The sequence below is a fragment of the Mauremys reevesii genome, linkage group 6, assembly GCF_016161935.1.
Source record: "Mauremys reevesii isolate NIE-2019 linkage group 6, ASM1616193v1, whole genome shotgun sequence".
Taxonomy (NCBI): Eukaryota; Metazoa; Chordata; order Testudines; family Geoemydidae; genus Mauremys; species Mauremys reevesii.
The window spans coordinates 90,149,290-90,167,392 of NC_052628.1; the positions used below are offsets into that span (position 1 = coordinate 90,149,290).

The 18,103-nt window shown below is 43.1% G+C and overlaps 1 protein-coding gene and 1 long non-coding RNA gene across 5 annotated transcripts in view; one reads left to right on the forward strand and one right to left on the reverse strand.

Moving 5' to 3' along the window:
• Positions 1 to 18,103, forward strand: part of PGM5 (phosphoglucomutase 5) — a 119,091-nt gene that overhangs the window by 57,623 nt on the left and 43,365 nt on the right. For all 4 annotated transcript variants that reach the window (XM_039545547.1, XM_039545549.1, XM_039545548.1 and 1 more), the window contains one exon: positions 6,726 to 6,841. In XM_039545547.1, coding sequence (XP_039401481.1) covers positions 6,726 to 6,841 — 116 coding nt within the window. The remainder of the gene's footprint in view (positions 1 to 6,725; positions 6,842 to 18,103) is intronic.
• Positions 3,366 to 12,721, reverse strand: LOC120408504. The gene is made up of 3 exons (XR_005600737.1): positions 12,691 to 12,721; positions 10,938 to 11,027; positions 3,366 to 3,438 (listed from the first exon to the last, which is right to left on the reverse strand). It is a non-coding gene; the product is annotated as an uncharacterized LOC120408504 (long non-coding RNA).

An 18,103-nucleotide genomic window follows, 5' to 3' on the forward strand; every position in this document is an offset into this window, starting at 1 on the left:
GTTAGCAGATGTGTATACCTTGTAACTCAGGGGAAAAAACATTTTTGGTATGTCGAAATAAATGTTCTAATTCTGCTCTGTACCAGAACCAGCTGCAGTTCTTGTCTTGATCACCTCCTCATAGTGATTAATTTGCAGGGGTGGAAGCAATGGAAATTTTCTCCTCTAATCATTGTGTTCTCTGGCTCTGAATGTTGAATAACTTCCTGGATAGAAAAAATGTGTTTCCTTCTTCTCTAAATATTTTCCTGTTTGCATTCTTGTTTGCTAACTCTGTTGAACATGTTATTCCTCTTTTGATGGGGATTTTGATGCTTTCTTTACTGCAGTTAAGAAACTTTTGTTTGGCTTCTTCTAGGAGTTTAATATATGGCTTTTGGAGCAGTTATTTCCATCAGCTGGCTATATGTTGCATAAAGGGATGTTTCTTATTTTATGGGCTCTCACTTCACTGCCCTTTAACTCCATGAAGTGACAGTGGAAAAAGGAGAGGCTGCTCAGGTTTCACTGTGCCTTTCATAATTCTGAACTTCAGCCCTTAGGGGACAGCACACAAGGATGTAGAAAATGGGACCATTTTACAGCAGATTTGAAGCTACACAGCAATTCTGAAAATAGATATTGGATGCCGGAGATTTGTTTTTGTTTCTGAGGTGAACAGCAAAAGATAAGACTACATTGAAGAGCTTTGTACTTTTCTGGAGAAATCTGTGGTCGCTGCAAAAGTGGTATTCAAAAATGTTTTTGAAAGACCTCCAGAATCATCAGAACTTCAATTTTTTAAATAAGTTGAGATCCACCAATGGAAATAAATTACACTCACGAGTTCCACATTTCCTCAAACCTGTGCTGTCTAAAAGGCATATTCTCATCGCAATGCACAGGGATCTAAGTCCCATGGATGCTGAGAGCTACACATGTAAATTCCCAACCCTTTGATGAAACTATAGCCATGCATTATTAGCAGTGTGGTCTTCCAAAGCTAATGCAGCCATACTTAACATTGAAGCTCATCTCTTTATTCTCCTTTTGTAGCGCTAAGAGTAGGGGAGATTTATTTTGAACATTATTATTATTTGTATTACAGTAGCCCCTAAATGCCCATTTGGAACTGAGGCCCTGTTGTGCTAAGTAACATAGTGAGACAGTCTCTGTTCTGAAGAGTTTACAGTCTACATAGATTAGATGGATAGCAGGTGGGAGGGAAAAAAGAGACAGAAAGGTGGAGTGACTTGCCCCAGGTCATGCAGAATGGCTTGGATTACGACTCAGGGCTGCTGGCTCCCAGGCTACTTCCTTATCCACTAGCCCATATTGCCTCTAGGGTGACCAGACAGCAAGTGTGAAAAATCAGGACAGGGGGTGGAGGGTAATAGGTGCCTATGTAAGAAAAAGCTCCAAAAATCAGGACTGTCCCTATAAAATTGGGACATCTGGTCACCCTAGTTGCCTCCTTAACCTAACATTGTCTAACTCTCTCTATTGTTTAGTACAGTGGAACAGAAAAAACAAAACCTGATGTAAATTTTTATTTATACCTCTTTATCTCCTTTCAAGCCAGTCAAGACCAGGAGGGAAAAATAGCTTTAAGAAACAAATCTACCATTTCGGACCATAAACTAATTTTTATACTTACGTTTTTTTGTTTTAGAGGCTTGGTTTAAAATAAAAGTAAGGCCAACAAAATCAGCATCTTTATTTGCAAAGCTGGCCTGGTGAACGGAAATGTCTGAACTAGCATAACAACGCCTGGAAACTTGCGGGTGGTGGTTGAGAGGGGTCCTGGAAGCTGTTCATCCTTTGTGGAGGACTAACATGATCATCCCAGGGCCAGGGAATTTGGAATAGCATAAGTGAAATAATTTCCTGTCCCCAAAACACTGTTAGCTGTGGGGAAACAAGACCTTGGAAACTTTTGCAAGCACAGTAGTTCCTTGGGATGTTGTTAGGGCTGCCTCAAGAGATTTTTCTGCTCTTAGCAAATCAGGAACATCTGCCCTTCCCAGCCCATAGTTATTGTCACAGTAAACAGAGTTTAAATATTTTTCTGTTCCTGATCTTCTGCTCACCTAAGTGGCCACCTGTTCAACTCTGTATGATATAATCGGCTTCATATGATGGCATATTTTAAAGGCCATCAATGTGGGTCGTGCTGTACAAACAGAGGAAGACATAGTTCTGCTCCAAGAAACTCAGAGTCTAAATCAAACACAGGGTAAACAAGTTGAGGATCCAGCCTCCTACTTGTACCTTCTCCATTCAAGTCCCCCTCTCCTTGGTGAATAATTCTTACTGTTACTTGAACTCCAGTGGGTTTTTTACTTCAGGTAAAATGTATTTTCCCAATGAGGTGCAATGGTTTAGTTGCTTTTGTGCCTGAGAAACATTAGAGCATGGCCATTCATTTACCTTTTGTCTGCTACAGGTGTGCTACTTAAATGTGATGAGGTTTAGTGAGTCTGTCACTTGTGGGAGAAGTTATGTCTCCAAAAGAATTGATTTTTGGCCTTCATATGCAGTCTTTGCCAGTGGCACCCGAGACATCTGGTGGTGACTGCTGGAAGAAATATGTCCTATTTAATCACCCACACTAATCAGTTCACCATTACAGTTTAGGATTGGGGTGATCATCAAATGTAAAGCATGTCAAGAGAAGGCTTGTTGATTAGAATGCTGTACTCTGCATGGTTTCTATCTTCTGGAAAGAAGGGCCGAGCTTTTTCAGGGGAAATGGCTTTCTTGGTGCATTTTTGCTGTCTTGTCTTGTTTCCTGTTTGGAGGAGCCATGGGCTAGGATGCCAGGCGCAGCTTGGGCCCTGATTCTGCAAGTGACTCAATGTGGACAGACCCCTGTGCCTGCATGGAGCCCCACTGATATCTGCAGGTCTCTGTGTAGGTGCCCATATGGAGTAACTTACAAGATCAGAGCTAAAGCTGCTTGCAGTTTTTCAGATGAAAAATATTTAATAAAAAAGGCCCTTTTTAAAAGTCAAAAATTTTCGTGAAAAAATATTTTTCAAACTTTTCTTTTTTTTTCCTGACAAAATTGTAAAATGAAAAATGGAACCATGCTTTCAGTTTTTGTCTGTTTGGTTTTCTGCTTCCCTCCTCCCTCTCTGCCTTCTTCAGTGGCAAGTGGAAAAGGGAGGTGGGAAAAAATGCAAAAGGGTTAGACAGGAAAGCCAAAAAATTTACATTTAAAAAAAAAAAGATTGAAGCAAAAATTTGATTAAACCTTTTGTGAAAATATCAAATAAAGTAAATCCATTCAGTTCTGAAACAGAATGAAAATGACTTGGACGTTTTTATATTTTTCACAATTTTTTCCATATATCATACATATATCATATACATATATCAACCTACTGTAATTCAGGACCTCCGAGAGTTTGCCCTTCTGTTCTCTTTTTTTGTTCGTTATCTTTAGTTTGCTTGACTCTTAAAGAAGGAAGAAGAGAAGGGAAGAGGTCTGATGTGTTTATCTGATCGAGACGAGAAATGCAGATTGGAATCTTTTTTTAATGTTTATATTGAATTTAAAGGGAAATTTGTTAGCCCTGTTGTGGCAAGTAACATGCAAAAATGACTGTAACTAAATTAGATGAGAGAGAAGCAAACTACTTCTCTGTAGTTTGTTTACTGTGTGTGTTTGGCAGTATTCTATGTATATCAAGTTTTGCCATTTCCTTCTTTATAGTCAGTTTCCTGACTCTTCCACAAAACAACAGAGGAGAATATTTTTTTAAATAGGAAATATTATTTAAGCATAAAATCTGGCAAGGGGGGGTTATGGGGCATATGTATAACAGAAACACTTTAAACTGTATTTAATTTGGCTAGATCTCAAATTGGAAGTGTCCCTTTAATTTTAATATACAGTTTTTTAAAGCATTGCCGGATCAAAGAATCTTCTGAAAAAAAAACACTTATTTGAGATTTAATTCATAAATACAAAAATGAGTTTTGAATTGGGAATTTGGAAAAGTAAATGGATCTCTTTGCTAGCAAACTGGTGACAATTAACAGCTTGGAAATTTTGGGTGGGTTTGACTCAGGCCAGGTCTACACTATAAACTTACATCAGTTATAACTACGTTGCTCAGGGGTGTGAAAAATCAACACCCCTGAGCAACACAGTTATATCAGCCTAACCCCTGGTGTAGACAGTATTATGTCAACAGGAGGGCTACTCCTGCTGACAGAGCTACTGCCTCTCGCAGAGGTGGATTAACTATGCCGACGGGAGATGTTCTCTCGTCAGTATAGTAGCGTCTTCATTGAAGTGCTACAGTGACGCAGCTGCTCTGGTGCATCTGCACCGCTGCAGCTTTTTAAGTGTAGACCTGACCTTTGGGATATCAGTCCTAATTGCTTTCAATAGCACTTTTACCACTTTTTGAAAATTCTACCTTTTGATACTCAATTTACAGATGTGAAGAATCTATTTTTATCTGCTGCTATCCACTCCTTAAAATTTAATTGGTGTTGTTTAACAAGTAATGCATCACTTTGATTTACATGTGAGTTGTAAGAGCTGGGGTATGATATAGCCACCTGTACTTCCAATTGGAGCACTAGTTTCTGTTGGATCTACTGCCCTTCAAGGGAACAGAGATGTGTCAGAGGTAAAAAGCCATAGGGTTCTAGGTGGAGAGGCAAGTGTTAATGGACAGAACTCTGAATCAGCTGGGCCTTCTTAGCCTCCTAGAAAGGCACCTGGAGCAGTTATAAAGGGAGAAAAGACAGCTGCTAGGGATGGCTCAATAGACAGGCTGCTGGCCAGAGGGCAGGGACTGGCTGGCTGAACTGTATTCTAGTTCACCTTTTGGAATGAAGGAATTGAAAGACTGCTCTTTGTGCTTTTCTGCTACAAGATGGGCATTGAAAACTGATTTTAAGTCTGTGCTTTGCCCTTCTCCTGGAGTAAAAGAGATCCACAGATTCAGCTAGCTCTTCCTTTGGAGCAAGAAGGGATTTAAAGACTGTATTTCCTTTTTTTTTGGTTCCGCCTGTCTAAGGGATCTTTGTCTCTGCTTCCTGGAGAGGATCCAGGAACTGTGCCAGTGGAAAACTAGCTGAACTCCAGGGTCCTTCCTCGGGAACAGGGACTGTCTCTTTCTATGTTTGTACTGCACCCACCACAGTAGAGTCCCCATCCCAATGGGTATCTTCGAGTGCTACTGTAATATAAATATTTAATAATGAAGATTGTGGTCTGGAGGGCTGAAGAGAGCTCAGGGGACAGGGTGGCCAGAGAGCATGGAAGACCTGCCAGACTATTGCCTTAGTTTGGGGCTCAAGATTGGAACCCCAAAGCACTGGAAATGGCTGGAGTTCTTTTCTTTCCCTGGCATCAAGGAACTGCAGGAAGCTGACTCTGTGACAGGAATTGGAGGGTATTTATTCGATAGCACATAATTGGACTTTGATCAGAGAGAGATGCCTTGTTGATTATTTCTTTGGTATTAGCCTGACAAAGGGATTTTATGTCTAACTTTGTAATGAAAAAAGAATTGTTCTAGACAAGAGACTCATCTTTTTGTATATGCAGCTAAACCTAGGTGAAGCTGATCATCAAGGCCTTTACACACATGCTTAACTTGACTATCCTGAGCAATCCCATTGATTTCACCACTCCTGACTACAAGCTAAGAAGCACTCATGTCGGTATTTGCAAGTTCAGGTCCTTAATGATCTTCTTCACCTAGATGTGGCTACATTTGAAAAAAGATGAATCGTCTCATCTTGGACATTGCTTTCTTCTGTGGGATTGGGACCTGAAAACAGGTGATAATGCACAAGATAAACAGTGTAACCGTGATTATTATTTTAAATAAAATGAGCAATAAAAGGATGTAGGTTTTTTTTTAAATGGTATATACAGTTTAAGACACCAGTCCTACAAACACTCAACATGCACATAACTTTACTGACGTGAGTAGGTATTCCTAGGATTAAGTGTCTCAAAGACTGGCACCTAACTTTGTATGTTGAGGGTGTTTCTAGAGAAATAATGCCATGTATTAGAGCAAATCACATTGCTTGACTATCTCTCAAAGCCCATTCTTCCTCTTTAAAAAAATAGTAGAGAAAATCCTAGACCCAAAATGAAAACAAGCAGACACAGTTAGCAATAAAGACAGAAGCAACATTAAATTCTTAAAAGTCCTCAGTTGGGTCCCAGGAGGAGAATGTATATTGTATTTTATTTGAGAAAGCTAATAAAGGAATAGTTTTATTTTTTTTTAATTTCTGGCAGCTTGAGCATTTATTTATTTGGTGTGACATAAAATAACAAGTGCCCATCCCATGCTCCAGGCTTCTCTACAAAATGTTCACATAAGATCATACAACAAATTGCTCTGCCCATTCCTATTGTTGTGACTAACCATTGCTCCCTGGCAAAAAATCAGGGCACTAATAAAGCTCCTCAGACCGAGTTTCCCACAAATACACAAATAAAGACAAGCTTTGCATTGTGTCCAGAGGGTTAACACAACCAAGCCCTGCGTGAAATAAATTCCACTCAAAGGTCCTTTGTGCATGATGCTCTTGCAGTCATTTCCTTTTGTTTACATCAAAGTCCATTTCTAAATGTGTTTGAGGTATGGTAAGACCCAGAACATCACTCCCCTGTAGCAATTGTTGTGAAATCTTACATCCACCTGTAAATGAATGCACAGTCTTAATCATGGTGTTTTATTGTGTCTTTTTTTTTTTATTAGGGTGGCAAAGTCACTGAAAGTCCCTGTGTATGAAACACCAACAGGCTGGAGGTTTTTCTCAAATCTGATGGATTCTGGACGATGCTCACTTTGTGGAGAAGAAAGCTTTGGCACCGGTAAGAAATCCAGCAACAGTGTTTTCCATAGAGCCTTTACTCCACTTATTCTCTTGTGGATATTGGGCACAAACTTTTTCATTCAGTGGTAGGAAGACTCAGCAAATTAATTCCCTGGCATGATTGACCAGTGGACTCTCAAAAGTTCAAATTTGGATAGGTGACTTTTAAGATCTGGGTGCCACATAACCTGTGTTATGAAATATCAGAGTTTCAGTAGCAAAAACAGTAGGCCAAACTTGTTCTGAGGGGATGGGTAAGCTGCCTACCATTCCATCCTAGAACGACACAGGACCCAGAAAAATTTCTCCTGGTCCTACTGCAAAAACAAATTTTTCTTCACTGGCTGTGCCAGCAATTTGATGGATTTTGTGCATGTGTATATGGTCATCATGTGTATTAATTATGAGTATCTGTGCATTAAACTGAACCTGTTGCAGGTGTCTCTGTTTAGGATATTGTCTGGTTTTCCAGTAGTTCTAGCGACAGAAAGAACTCTGTAATAAAACTACTTTAATGTCATCCAGTCAGTAGCCATATTTGCCCAAAGAAATTGTCCCTCCTCTGCCTCATTAGTTAATGAAGCCAGTCAGTGGCATACAGAATGCAAAGCAAATATGAATAGCCCATCAGAAACATAGGATTGCTAGCTCCAGCACATTCTGCAAACATGTGAAACATCTATCTATGCAATCTGTAAGTTTTGCATTTAAAGGTATGGGGCAGGGGGTGGTGGTGGTGGTATAGAAATAACTGAATAAACTCCACTGTGTGTTTGTCTCCTTCTTATTCCTAAATGTGTTGAGTGCATCTCACTGCAGTTCTTCTTTAAAAAAATAATCTTGACTCTGGATAATGGTTTTAGCATAGAAGTACATCTGAATAGTTGGACTGTATTTTTTTTTTGTAATTATTTTGTATTTTGGTAAGAATTCTAGGAAGTTCTTTGATGCTTGGAATGATTTCTCTGTTATAGATTTTCATAGAAAAGCAAACACCAGGCATTCATGTGGCTATTTTCCAAAGGGCAGTCTACACAGTCCTCGGACCTTAGAGGACTCGGAAAAGAGGGGGCATTTTAAAGGAGACTGGGAAGTTTATTTCCTTTCAGAATATGCTCTCATTTGTCTCCGCCCAAGTTCTCTGGATGCTGAGGCTTCAGCTGGGTGGCCAGACCCTGAGATTTTTAAACCATCTGGCTATCTAATGTTATACCATTCATCTAGTGCTCCTCCCCCTGTTTCTAAATGTCATAGGTTCTCTCTTCCATCCAAGGTCAGTCACACTTCTGCAACCTTCCCAGGGGACTCTTGTGGCCCCCTGGCCACTGATCCAGCAAAATAACCTCAGCAGCACCTGAATTGATAGGAAAGCCCCATGCATAGGTGGTGGAGGGTTGGCTTGCTTGTGGTTGGAATTTTCAAAGGAGCCTAAGAGAGTCAGGCACCCAACTGCCATTGACTTTCAATGGATTTGGGCACCCAACTGCCTTAGACCTCTTTGAAAATACCAGCCTATGTGACCAACAGGCGTAGAGTTTTCCCTACCACATACAAGTCGATCTGTGGAGTTAGTATAGTGGTGGCTCTACACAAGTCTGAGCCCTTACTGACTTCCAATAGCTTATACTCTTGCTTAACTTGAAAGATATTTGAACAAATTATAGTGATAAACCCCCCATTCAGCCTTTAGAGGAGGTTTTGGAACAAATTGATAAACTAAACAGTAATAAGTCACCAAAACCAGATGGGAGGAAGGAACTCAAATGTGAAATTGCAGAACTAACTGTAGTTTTTAACCATCATTTAAACCCGCTTCTGTACCAAATGACTGGAGGATAGCTAATGTTACGCCAATTTTTTAAAAAGGCTCCAGAGGTGAGCGCGGCAATTATAGGCTGGTAAGTCTGATTCAGTACCAGGCAGACTGGTTGAAACTATAGTAAAGAACAAAATTGTCAGATACATAGGTTAACATAATTTGTTGGGGGAAGAATGAGTGTGGTTTCTGTAAAGGGAAATCATGCCTCACTAATCTACTAGAATTCTTTGAGGGGGTCAATAAGCATGTGGACAAGGGGGATCCAGTGGATATAGTGTACTTAGATTTTCAGAAAGCCTTTGACAAGGTCCCTGACCAAAGGCTCTGAAGCAAAGTAAACTGTCATGGGATAAGAGGGAAGGTTCTCTCATGGATTATCAACTGGTTAAAAGCTAGGAAACAAAGGGTAGGAATAAATGATCAGTTTTCAGAATGGAGAGAGGTAAATAGTGCTGTCCCCCAGGGGTCGGTACTGGGACCAGTCCTATTCAACATATTCATAAAATGATCTGGGAAAAGAGGTAAACAGGTGGCAAAATTTGCAGATGATACAAAACTACTCAAGATAGTTAAGTCCCAGGCAGACTGCAAAGAGCTACAAAAGGATCTCTCAAAACTGGGTGACTGGGCAACAAAATGGCAGATGAAATTCAGTGTTGATAAATGTAAAGTAATGCACATTGGGAAAAATAATCCCAATTATACATATAAAATGATGGGGTCTAAATTAGCTGTTACCATAGGTGCCAACTCCAGGGGTGCTCTGTGGGTGCTCCACACCCACCAGCAGCCAAGTTCCCTACCTCCCCCACCTCCTCCCCCACAAGCACGTTGTATCCCTGCTCCTCCCCCTCCCCCTCCTCACTGCGTAACAGCTGTTTGGCAGCGCTTAAATCTTACCAGGAGAGAGGGGGAGGAGCGGGGACACTGCACACTCAGGGAAGGAGGCGGAGAAGAGGTGGGGCAGGGGCGGCGACTTGTGGGAAGTGGGTGGAATGGGGGCAGGGTGAGGGCAGTGCAGGGGCGGAGCCAGGGGTGGGGAGGGGTCGAGCACCCACCGGGCAGAGGGGAAGTCAGTGCCTATGGCCGTTACCACTCAAGAAAGAGGTCTTGGAGTCATTGTAGATAGTTCTCTGAAAACATCCACTCAATGTGCAGCAGCAGTCAAAAAGGTGAACTGAATGTTGGGAATAATTAAGAAAGTGATAGATAATAAGACAGAAAATATCATATTGCTTCTCTATAAATCTATGGTACACCCACGTCTTGAATACTGCATGCAGATGTGGTCGGCCCATCTCAAAAAAGATATATTGGAATTGGAAAAGGTTGAGAAGAGGGCAACAAAAATTATTAGGGATATGAAACAGCTTCCGTATGAGGAGAGATTAATAAGACTGGGACTTTTCAGCTTGGAAAAGAGACTACTAAGGGGGGAAATGATAGAGATCTATAAAATCGTGACTGGTGTAGAGAAAGTAAATAAGGAAGTGTTATTTATTCCTTCTCATAACACAAGAACTAGGGGTCACCAAGTTAAATTAGTAGGCAGCAGGTTTAAAACAAACAAACGGAAGTATTATTTCACACAACACACAGTCAACCTGTGGAACTCCTTGCCAAAGGATGTTGTGAAGGCCAAGAGTATAGCAACAAAGAACTAGGTAAGTTCATGGAGGATAGGTCCATCCATAGGCTATTTGGGCATAATAGCATCTGAAGAAGTGAGGTTTTTTACCCATGAAAGCTTATGCCCAAATAAATCTGTTAGTCTTTAAGATGCCACCGGAATCCTTGTTGTTTTTGTGGATACCAACTAACACAGCTACCTCCTGATACTTGACACCATAGGCTATTATGCACAGGTGTCCATAGCCTCTGTTTGCCAGAAGCTGGGAATGGGCGACAGGGGATGAATCACTTGATGATTACCTATTCTGTTCCCTCTGGGGCACCTGATGTTGGCCACTGTTGGAAGACAGGCTACTGGGCTAGATGGACTTTTGATCTGACCCAGTATGGCTGTTCTTATGTTCAGCCTCCCTCCCACATGGCAATGAACCAGGCCAGTATGGTTCCTGACTCATTCATGAGTGGTAAGGACTACAGCCAGCAGAAACTGTTACTTTCGATTGCACACAGAAAGGAGAAGGATTTTGGTCACTTGCCAATTTAAAGGAACAGCGCCAGGAAAAATACATGATTATGCTGTAAAAAAATAAAAACCAACAACAGTATTTCCATACTCCATAGCATGTAAATATGCATGACTTACCCTTGGAGACTGGGTTTTGCTAAGGACAGTGCTGGCCAATGAGTGTCCTGAGCACAGATGGTCTGTAACCCTGCAGGTCATTAGGAAGTTCTGAGGGACACAGAAGCAACATAGTGTGGAATGTCAGCCCTTTCAAAGGACCCAAGTGCATGTATTCCAAGGGCTATGCCAGGGGTGGGCACACTACGTCCTGCGGGCTGGATTCGGCCCACTGGCTATTTTAATCTGGCCCCTGAGCTCCCGCTGGGGAGCGGGGTCTGGGGCTTGCCTGCCTCCGGTGCTCCATCCCGGGAGCAGGGTCGGGGGCCGCTCCACACGGCTCCCGGAAGCCATGGTGTGGCCCTACTCCGGCTCCTATGCTCTCCAATGGCCCCTTCCAGTGCTCCAGTGGGAGCTGCAGGGGCAGTGCCTGTGGCCAGGGCAGTGTGCAGAGACACCTGGCCATGCCTCCACATAGGAGCCACAGAAAGGACATGCCACTGCTTCTGGGAGCCGCTTGAGGTCAGCGCCACCCAGAGCCTGAATCCCTGAGCCTCCCCCTGCGCTCCTAACCCCCTGCTTCAATCCCCCTCCTGCCCTCCAAACCTCTCAATCCCAGCCCAGAGCACCCTTCTACACCCCAAACCCCTCATCCTCAGCTCCAGCCCAGAGCCTGCACCCCCACCGGAGACTGCACCCCTTCCCACACCTCAACCCCTTCCCTCAGCCCTGATCCCCCTCCCACCCTCTGAACCCCTCGGTCCCAGCCCAAAGCAGCCTCCTACACCCCAAACTCCTCATACCCAGTCCCACCCTAGAGCCTGCATCCCCAGCCGGAGCCCACACCCCACCTGCCTGCCCCAGCCCGAAGCCCCCTCTCACACCCTGAACTCCTTATTTCTGGCCCCACCTCAGAGCCCTTATCCCCAACCAGAGCCCTCACCCCCTCCCGCATCCCAATCCCAATTTTGTGAGCATTCATGGCCCGCCTTACTATTTTTATTCCCAGATCTGGCCCTCGGGCCAAAAAGTTTGCCCACCCCTGGGCTATGCTGACTCTGATTGGAATATAGAGGGCATCATGTCTCTGGATTGGGCCCTCCAAATTCCCTTTTACCCAGTCTCATGGGTGCTAGGGATGATCCTGCCCCACTGTGTGACTGTGTCTCACTGAGGGAAAGGAAGCTCCTTTGATGGTCACACACCATCAAAGACACAAAGCTTGTCTTCTCCTCTGAACCTCTGTCTTCCTTCCTTGTCTTTGGCCTCCTTTCCTGGACTTGCTTCATTATTTAGAGCGGGGCGGGCAAACTTTTTGGCCTGAGGGCCACATTGGGTTTCTGAAATTGTATGGAGGGCTGGTTTGGGGAGGCTGTGCTTCTCGCCCCCTGACACCCCCCAACCCCAGGACTCCTGCCCCATCTAACCCACCCTGTTTCCTGACAGCCCCCTGACCCCTCACCCCTGACTGCCCCCCGCCACCCCATCCAACCCTTCCTCTCATTCCTAACTGCCCCCTGGGACCTCTGCCCCATGCAACCACCCCTTCTCCCTGACCGCCCCCAGAACCCCTGCCCCTGACTGCTCCCCCACTGCCCCATCCAACCCCCATCTCCTTCCTGACTGCCCCCCCGGGACTCCTGCCCCCATTCAACCCCCTGTTCCCCGCCTTCTGACTGCCCCGACCCCTATCCACACCCTCTCCCCCTGACCACCACCCCGAACTCCCCTGCCCTCTATCCAACCCCTCCCCCCCCGCTCCCTGCCCCCTTACCGCACTGCCGGGAGCACCGGTGACTGGCAGCACTACAGCCACGCCGCCCAGCTGGAGCCAGCCAGGCCTCCGCGCAGCACAGAGACCGGGTCAGGCCGAGGCTCTGCAGCTGTGCTGCCCGACAAGAGCTCACAGCCCCACTGGCCAGAGCATTGCGCCGGCGGTGGGGTGAGCTGAGGCTGCGGGGGACGGGAAACAGCAGTGGAGGTCCCAGGGGCGAGCCTCATGGGCCAGGAGCTCAGGGGCTGTGGGCCGTAGTTTGCCCTCTTCTGATGTAGAGCCTGAGTGTGGTCAGAGGCTGTACTGCAGCCTTTCCCCAGGTCTGTCCCTGATTTCTCAAACCCCTACTGGCTCCCCTTTACCTCACACCAGTATGTGTGCCCCCAGTTCTTTCCATATCCTTCCCTAATCCCGACTCTCCCTCTTCCCGGTACTAATCCTGTAAACCCTTGATAAATCCTCTCTGTTTCTCATGTGTAGTTGTGGGTGCCATCTGTGTTAAGAGTGCACAAACTGCCTTGAGCAGCCTGTGGGATGGATGCTGCCTGAGTTCCATCCTGGCCTACTAACTGTGCAGCAGTCCCTGAGCACTGCCAAAAATGTACTCCAGTCCTGAGCCACCACCTCATGGTGCTCAAGCCATTGGGTGCTCAGGCAACCTGGGTGCAGTCAAATACTAGCTTTGAAAGGGTGCCCAGTTTCCACTTGAACTGCTAGATTGCACCCAAATGGCGCTTTGCATCAACCAAGTTATGAAATGTTATGTCTGCATCTCTCTGCTTCAGTTTCTCCATCTGCCAATTGATTTTAATAAGTCTTATCTATCTGAACTGACATGAAACTTGTTTGTAAAACACTTTGAAATTTTCAAATGAACAGTGCTTTATAAATGCAAAGTGTTTTATTAATAAGTATGTGTATTATTACTATGAGCCTTTTCTCTTTTATGTAGTGTCCTAGACTACATTGCCCTTCACCAATTTCTGCTTGCACTGGGAATTTGAGTCCGTGTTAAGACTTTCTCCTTAATGATCTCACTGTAGAGATAGGAAACTTGGCAGTTCTTTAGTTTTCAGAATTTCATATTTAAAGGACTTTACCATCCAGTTGGCCAACACAATGACCTTGCTACTCTGTAAAAGCAAGAGGGATTTTACAGGCCTGCATCTAAATTATCACATTTATTGTCATACTAACCTGACAGCACTTAAAAGTGAATGGTTCTATGTCCAGGTAATACAACCCAGCTGTAGTTCCCAAATAATGCAATCCCCTGGTGTTATAACAAAAAGAGATTTCGCAGTGGCCAGTAAATAAAAGCAAATTTTCTGCTATAAAAGGACAAAAGATTTTGAAAACATCCCATAGAGCTGTGTTTCCCAGACTTGTTTTCTGGCAGCTAATCTTGGAGTTGAACCAATGCATTGAAAACTTCTTCCATTTTTGTAGTAGTGTGGGGAGTTTGTCAGATGAGGTTAGTAATTTGCTGGTATTATGAGTAATACCCAAGACACAGTTCAGAGAAAGGCGTCAGCAGCAGCAGTTCTTATCTAAATTTCATCAGCAAACTATTAATCAGAATTAGGAAATCTATGTACTTGATTTATCTTGCTTATATCCACCTTGGCAAATGCTGCATCTCATTTTCACACGTTTTCATACTTCAGCTCTAAACTTCCATATGTCAGCAACACCAGAGGCTTTCTGCCACAAGCTTAACAGAAAGAAAAGCTAAAAGAGGTGGAGATGTTCTATTGCTATAAAAAAGACCTAGCGTGTATGCAGATCTCAGTGTAAAACCACGGTAATTTCATTAGCTTAAATGGTGTAACAGAGATAAGAATGTGGCCCCAAAAATCTTAGTTTCCTTAAAATGTCAGCACGCTGCAGACCACTGGAAGAGGAAGAATTTGTAAGATACAAGGAAAGTGCAAACAAAATAATTTCCCATTAAGGCTAAACATTTTTTTTTCAGTTTGATTTTGGTTTTAAAAATTGCATTTGGAGAAATAATGTCCCTGATAGCATTGACTAGCGTAATTTGGGACAAAACAAGAAGATATTTATTTTCATGCATATTATTATTATTTATTAAAATAGTGCTTCATACTCTTACTCAGTACTGAGGCTCTATTGTGGTAGGCAATGTACAAATGCATAGTAAGAGACACAGTCTCTGCCCCAGACAGCTTGCAATACCAGGTCTATTAGAACAGGACAATTTTTGCACCCATTGACACACTTTGCAAGCTCATTCTGTATGTGGGATTACACTTCAGTGTAAAACTGCATGGTATTTGGACTATTTAAATTGAATAGTAGTTATTGCTTTAATTAAGTATGTCAAAGAGAATAGACAGACAAAAATGTGTTATCTCTGCTATTAAGCTGCCCTTCCTGCCTTTCAGCCAATCTCTTCATTGAAGCACAGGCCAGAATTCACTAGTGTTTCAGGGTTTTTCAAGGAAAGAATTATACAGAATTAAACCTAGAGGCATAGTACGTTGAACTCAGCAAGATGGAAGCAGCAGTACTGGTGTTACAGCCCTTGAAATATATGCTGTTGTTGTGCATCTTTAATTTGATTAGGTTATAAAAGTAGTACAGATCTCATATTCCTCCTTACCCATATGCTGATCCATGGCTACTGGACAACCGATTAGCATGATGTAGAATGTGTGAACTGAAGTGTAAGCCATGTGCGCTCGGTATGGCACTCTGTCCCCTCAGTGGTGGGTGGGCCACCTAGCGATGGGGAGTGTGCTACAACCCTGGATAAGAGGGATTGGTCTATTAGCTCAGGCAGTACAGGCTCATGTATTAAGATCTAGAGGTCCCAGCTTTGATCGGTGCCAACAATCCACCCAGGGACATTGGTGTTACAAAAGTAAAGATACCATTAGTCAAACTGAGGAGGGAAATGGCAATTGGCTTCATCCAAAACACTGCATGTTTTTCAACTAGATCAATAGGAATAATTAAGAGGTAGAAGGCCAAGAAAATCAGAGGGTATAGTAAGTTAAGTACACATTCACCTAGCAGAAGTAATGGTTTTAAGACTGCTAAAAGGAATAAGGGCAATGGATAAAACAAACATGCATGGAAATAATAAGCCAACCTGTGGCTGATAGAAATGCTGAGGAAGGGAAAGCAGTGTTAAAAGATGAGAGAGAATGACCAACAGGCTTTGAGAGATGCCAATGATCTAGTAGGGTTTGTTTTTATTATAAAAGAAAATGACTCCTGCTGTACGCACAGAATTATTGTTGTACTCAGAACAGGCTGGCATTTTTACTGGTAACTTTGGATTCTGGAGAATCTGCATTGCTTTCAGTTTTTCCATCCACACTTTTGCCACCACTTTTCTTTCCTCCGTTCCCTTTTTCTGTAGTGGCACATAAGAACATAAGAACATAACATAAGAAAGGCCGTACCGGGTCAGACCAAAGGTCCATCTAGCCCAGTATCTGTCTACCGACAGTGGCCAATGCCAGGTGCCCCTGAGGGAGTGAACCTAACAGGCAATGATCAAGTGATCTCTCTCCTGCCATCCATCTCCATCCTCTGACGAACAGAGGCTAGGGACACCATTCTTACCCATCCTGGCTAATAGCCATTTATGGACTTAGCCACCATGAATTTATCCAGTCCCCTTTTAAACATTGTTATAGTCCTAGCCTTCACAACCTCCTCAGGTAAGGAGTTCCACAAGTTGACTGTGCGCTGCGTGAAGAAGAACTTCCTTTTATTTGTTTTAAACCTGCTGCCTATTAATTTCATTTGGTGACCCCTAGTTCTTGTATTATGGGAATAAGTAAATAACTTTTCCTTATCCACTTTCTCAACATCACTCATGATTTTATATACCTCTATCATGTCCCCCCTTAGTCTCCTCTTTTCCAAACTGAAGAGTCCTAGCCTCTTTAATCTTTCCTCATATGGGACCCTCTCTAAACCCCTAATCATTTTAGTTGCTCTTTTCTGAACCTTTTCTAGTGCTAGAATACCTTTTTTAGGTGAGGAGACCACATCTGTACACAGTATTCGAGATGTGGGCGTACCATGGATTTATATAAGGGCAATAATATATTCTCAGTCTTATTCTCTATCCCCTTTTTAATGATTCCTAACATCCTGTTTGCTTTTTTGACCACCTCTGCACACTGCGTGGACATCTTCAGAGAACTATCCACGATAACTCCAAGATCTTTTTCCTGACTCGTTGTAGCTAAATTAGCCCCCATCATGTTGTATGTATAGTTGGGGTTATTTTTTCCAATGTGCATTACTTTACATTTATCCACATTAAATTTCATTTGCCATTTTGTTGCCCAATCACTTAGTTTTGTGAGATCTTTTTGAAGTTCTTCACAATCTGTTTTGGTCTTAACTATCTTGAGTAGTTTAGTGTCATCTGCAAACTTTGCCACCTCACTGTTTACCCCTTTCTCCAGATCATTTATGAATAAATTGAATAGGATTGGTCCTAGGACTGACCCTTGGGGAACACCACTAGTTACCCCTCTCCATTCTGAGAATTTACCATTAATTCCCACCCTTTGTTCCCTGTCCTTTAACCAGTTCTCAATCCATGAAAGGACCTTTCCTTTTATCCCATGACAGCTTAATTTACATAAGAGCCTTTGGTGAGGGACCTTGTCAAAGGCTTTCTGGAAATCTAAGTACACTATGTCCACCGGATCCCCCTTGTCCACATGTTTGTTGACCCCTTCAAAGAACTCTAATAGATTAGTAAGACACGATTTCCCTTTACAGAAACCATGTTGACTATTGCTCAAGAGTTTATGTTTTTCTATGTGTCTGACAATTTTATTCTTTACTATTGTTTCAACTAATTTGCCCGGTACCGACGTTAGACTTACCTGTCTGTAATTGCCAGGATCACCCCTAGAGCCCTTTTTAAATATTGGCGTTACATTAGCTAACTTCCAGTCATTGGGTACCGAAGCCGATTTAAAGGACAGGTTACAAACCTTGGTTAATAGTTCCGCAACTTCACATTTGAGTTCTTTCAGAACTCTTGGGTGAATGCCATCTGGTCCCGGTGACTTTTTAATGTTGAGTTTATCAATTAATTCCAAAACCTCCTCTAGTGACACTTCAATCTGTGACAGTTCCTCAGATTTGTCACCTACAAAAGCCAGCTCAGGTTTGGGAATCTCCCTAACATCCTCAGCCGTGAAGACTGAAGCAAAGAATCCATTTAGTTTCTCCGCAATAACTTTATCATCTTTAAGCGCTCCTTTTGTATTTTCATCATCAAGGGGCCCCACTGGTTGTTTAGCAGGCTTCCTGCTTCTGATGTACTTAAAAAACATTTTGTTATTACCTTTGGAGTTTTTGGCTAGCCGTTCTTCAAACTCCTCTTTGGCTTTTCTTATTACACTCTTGC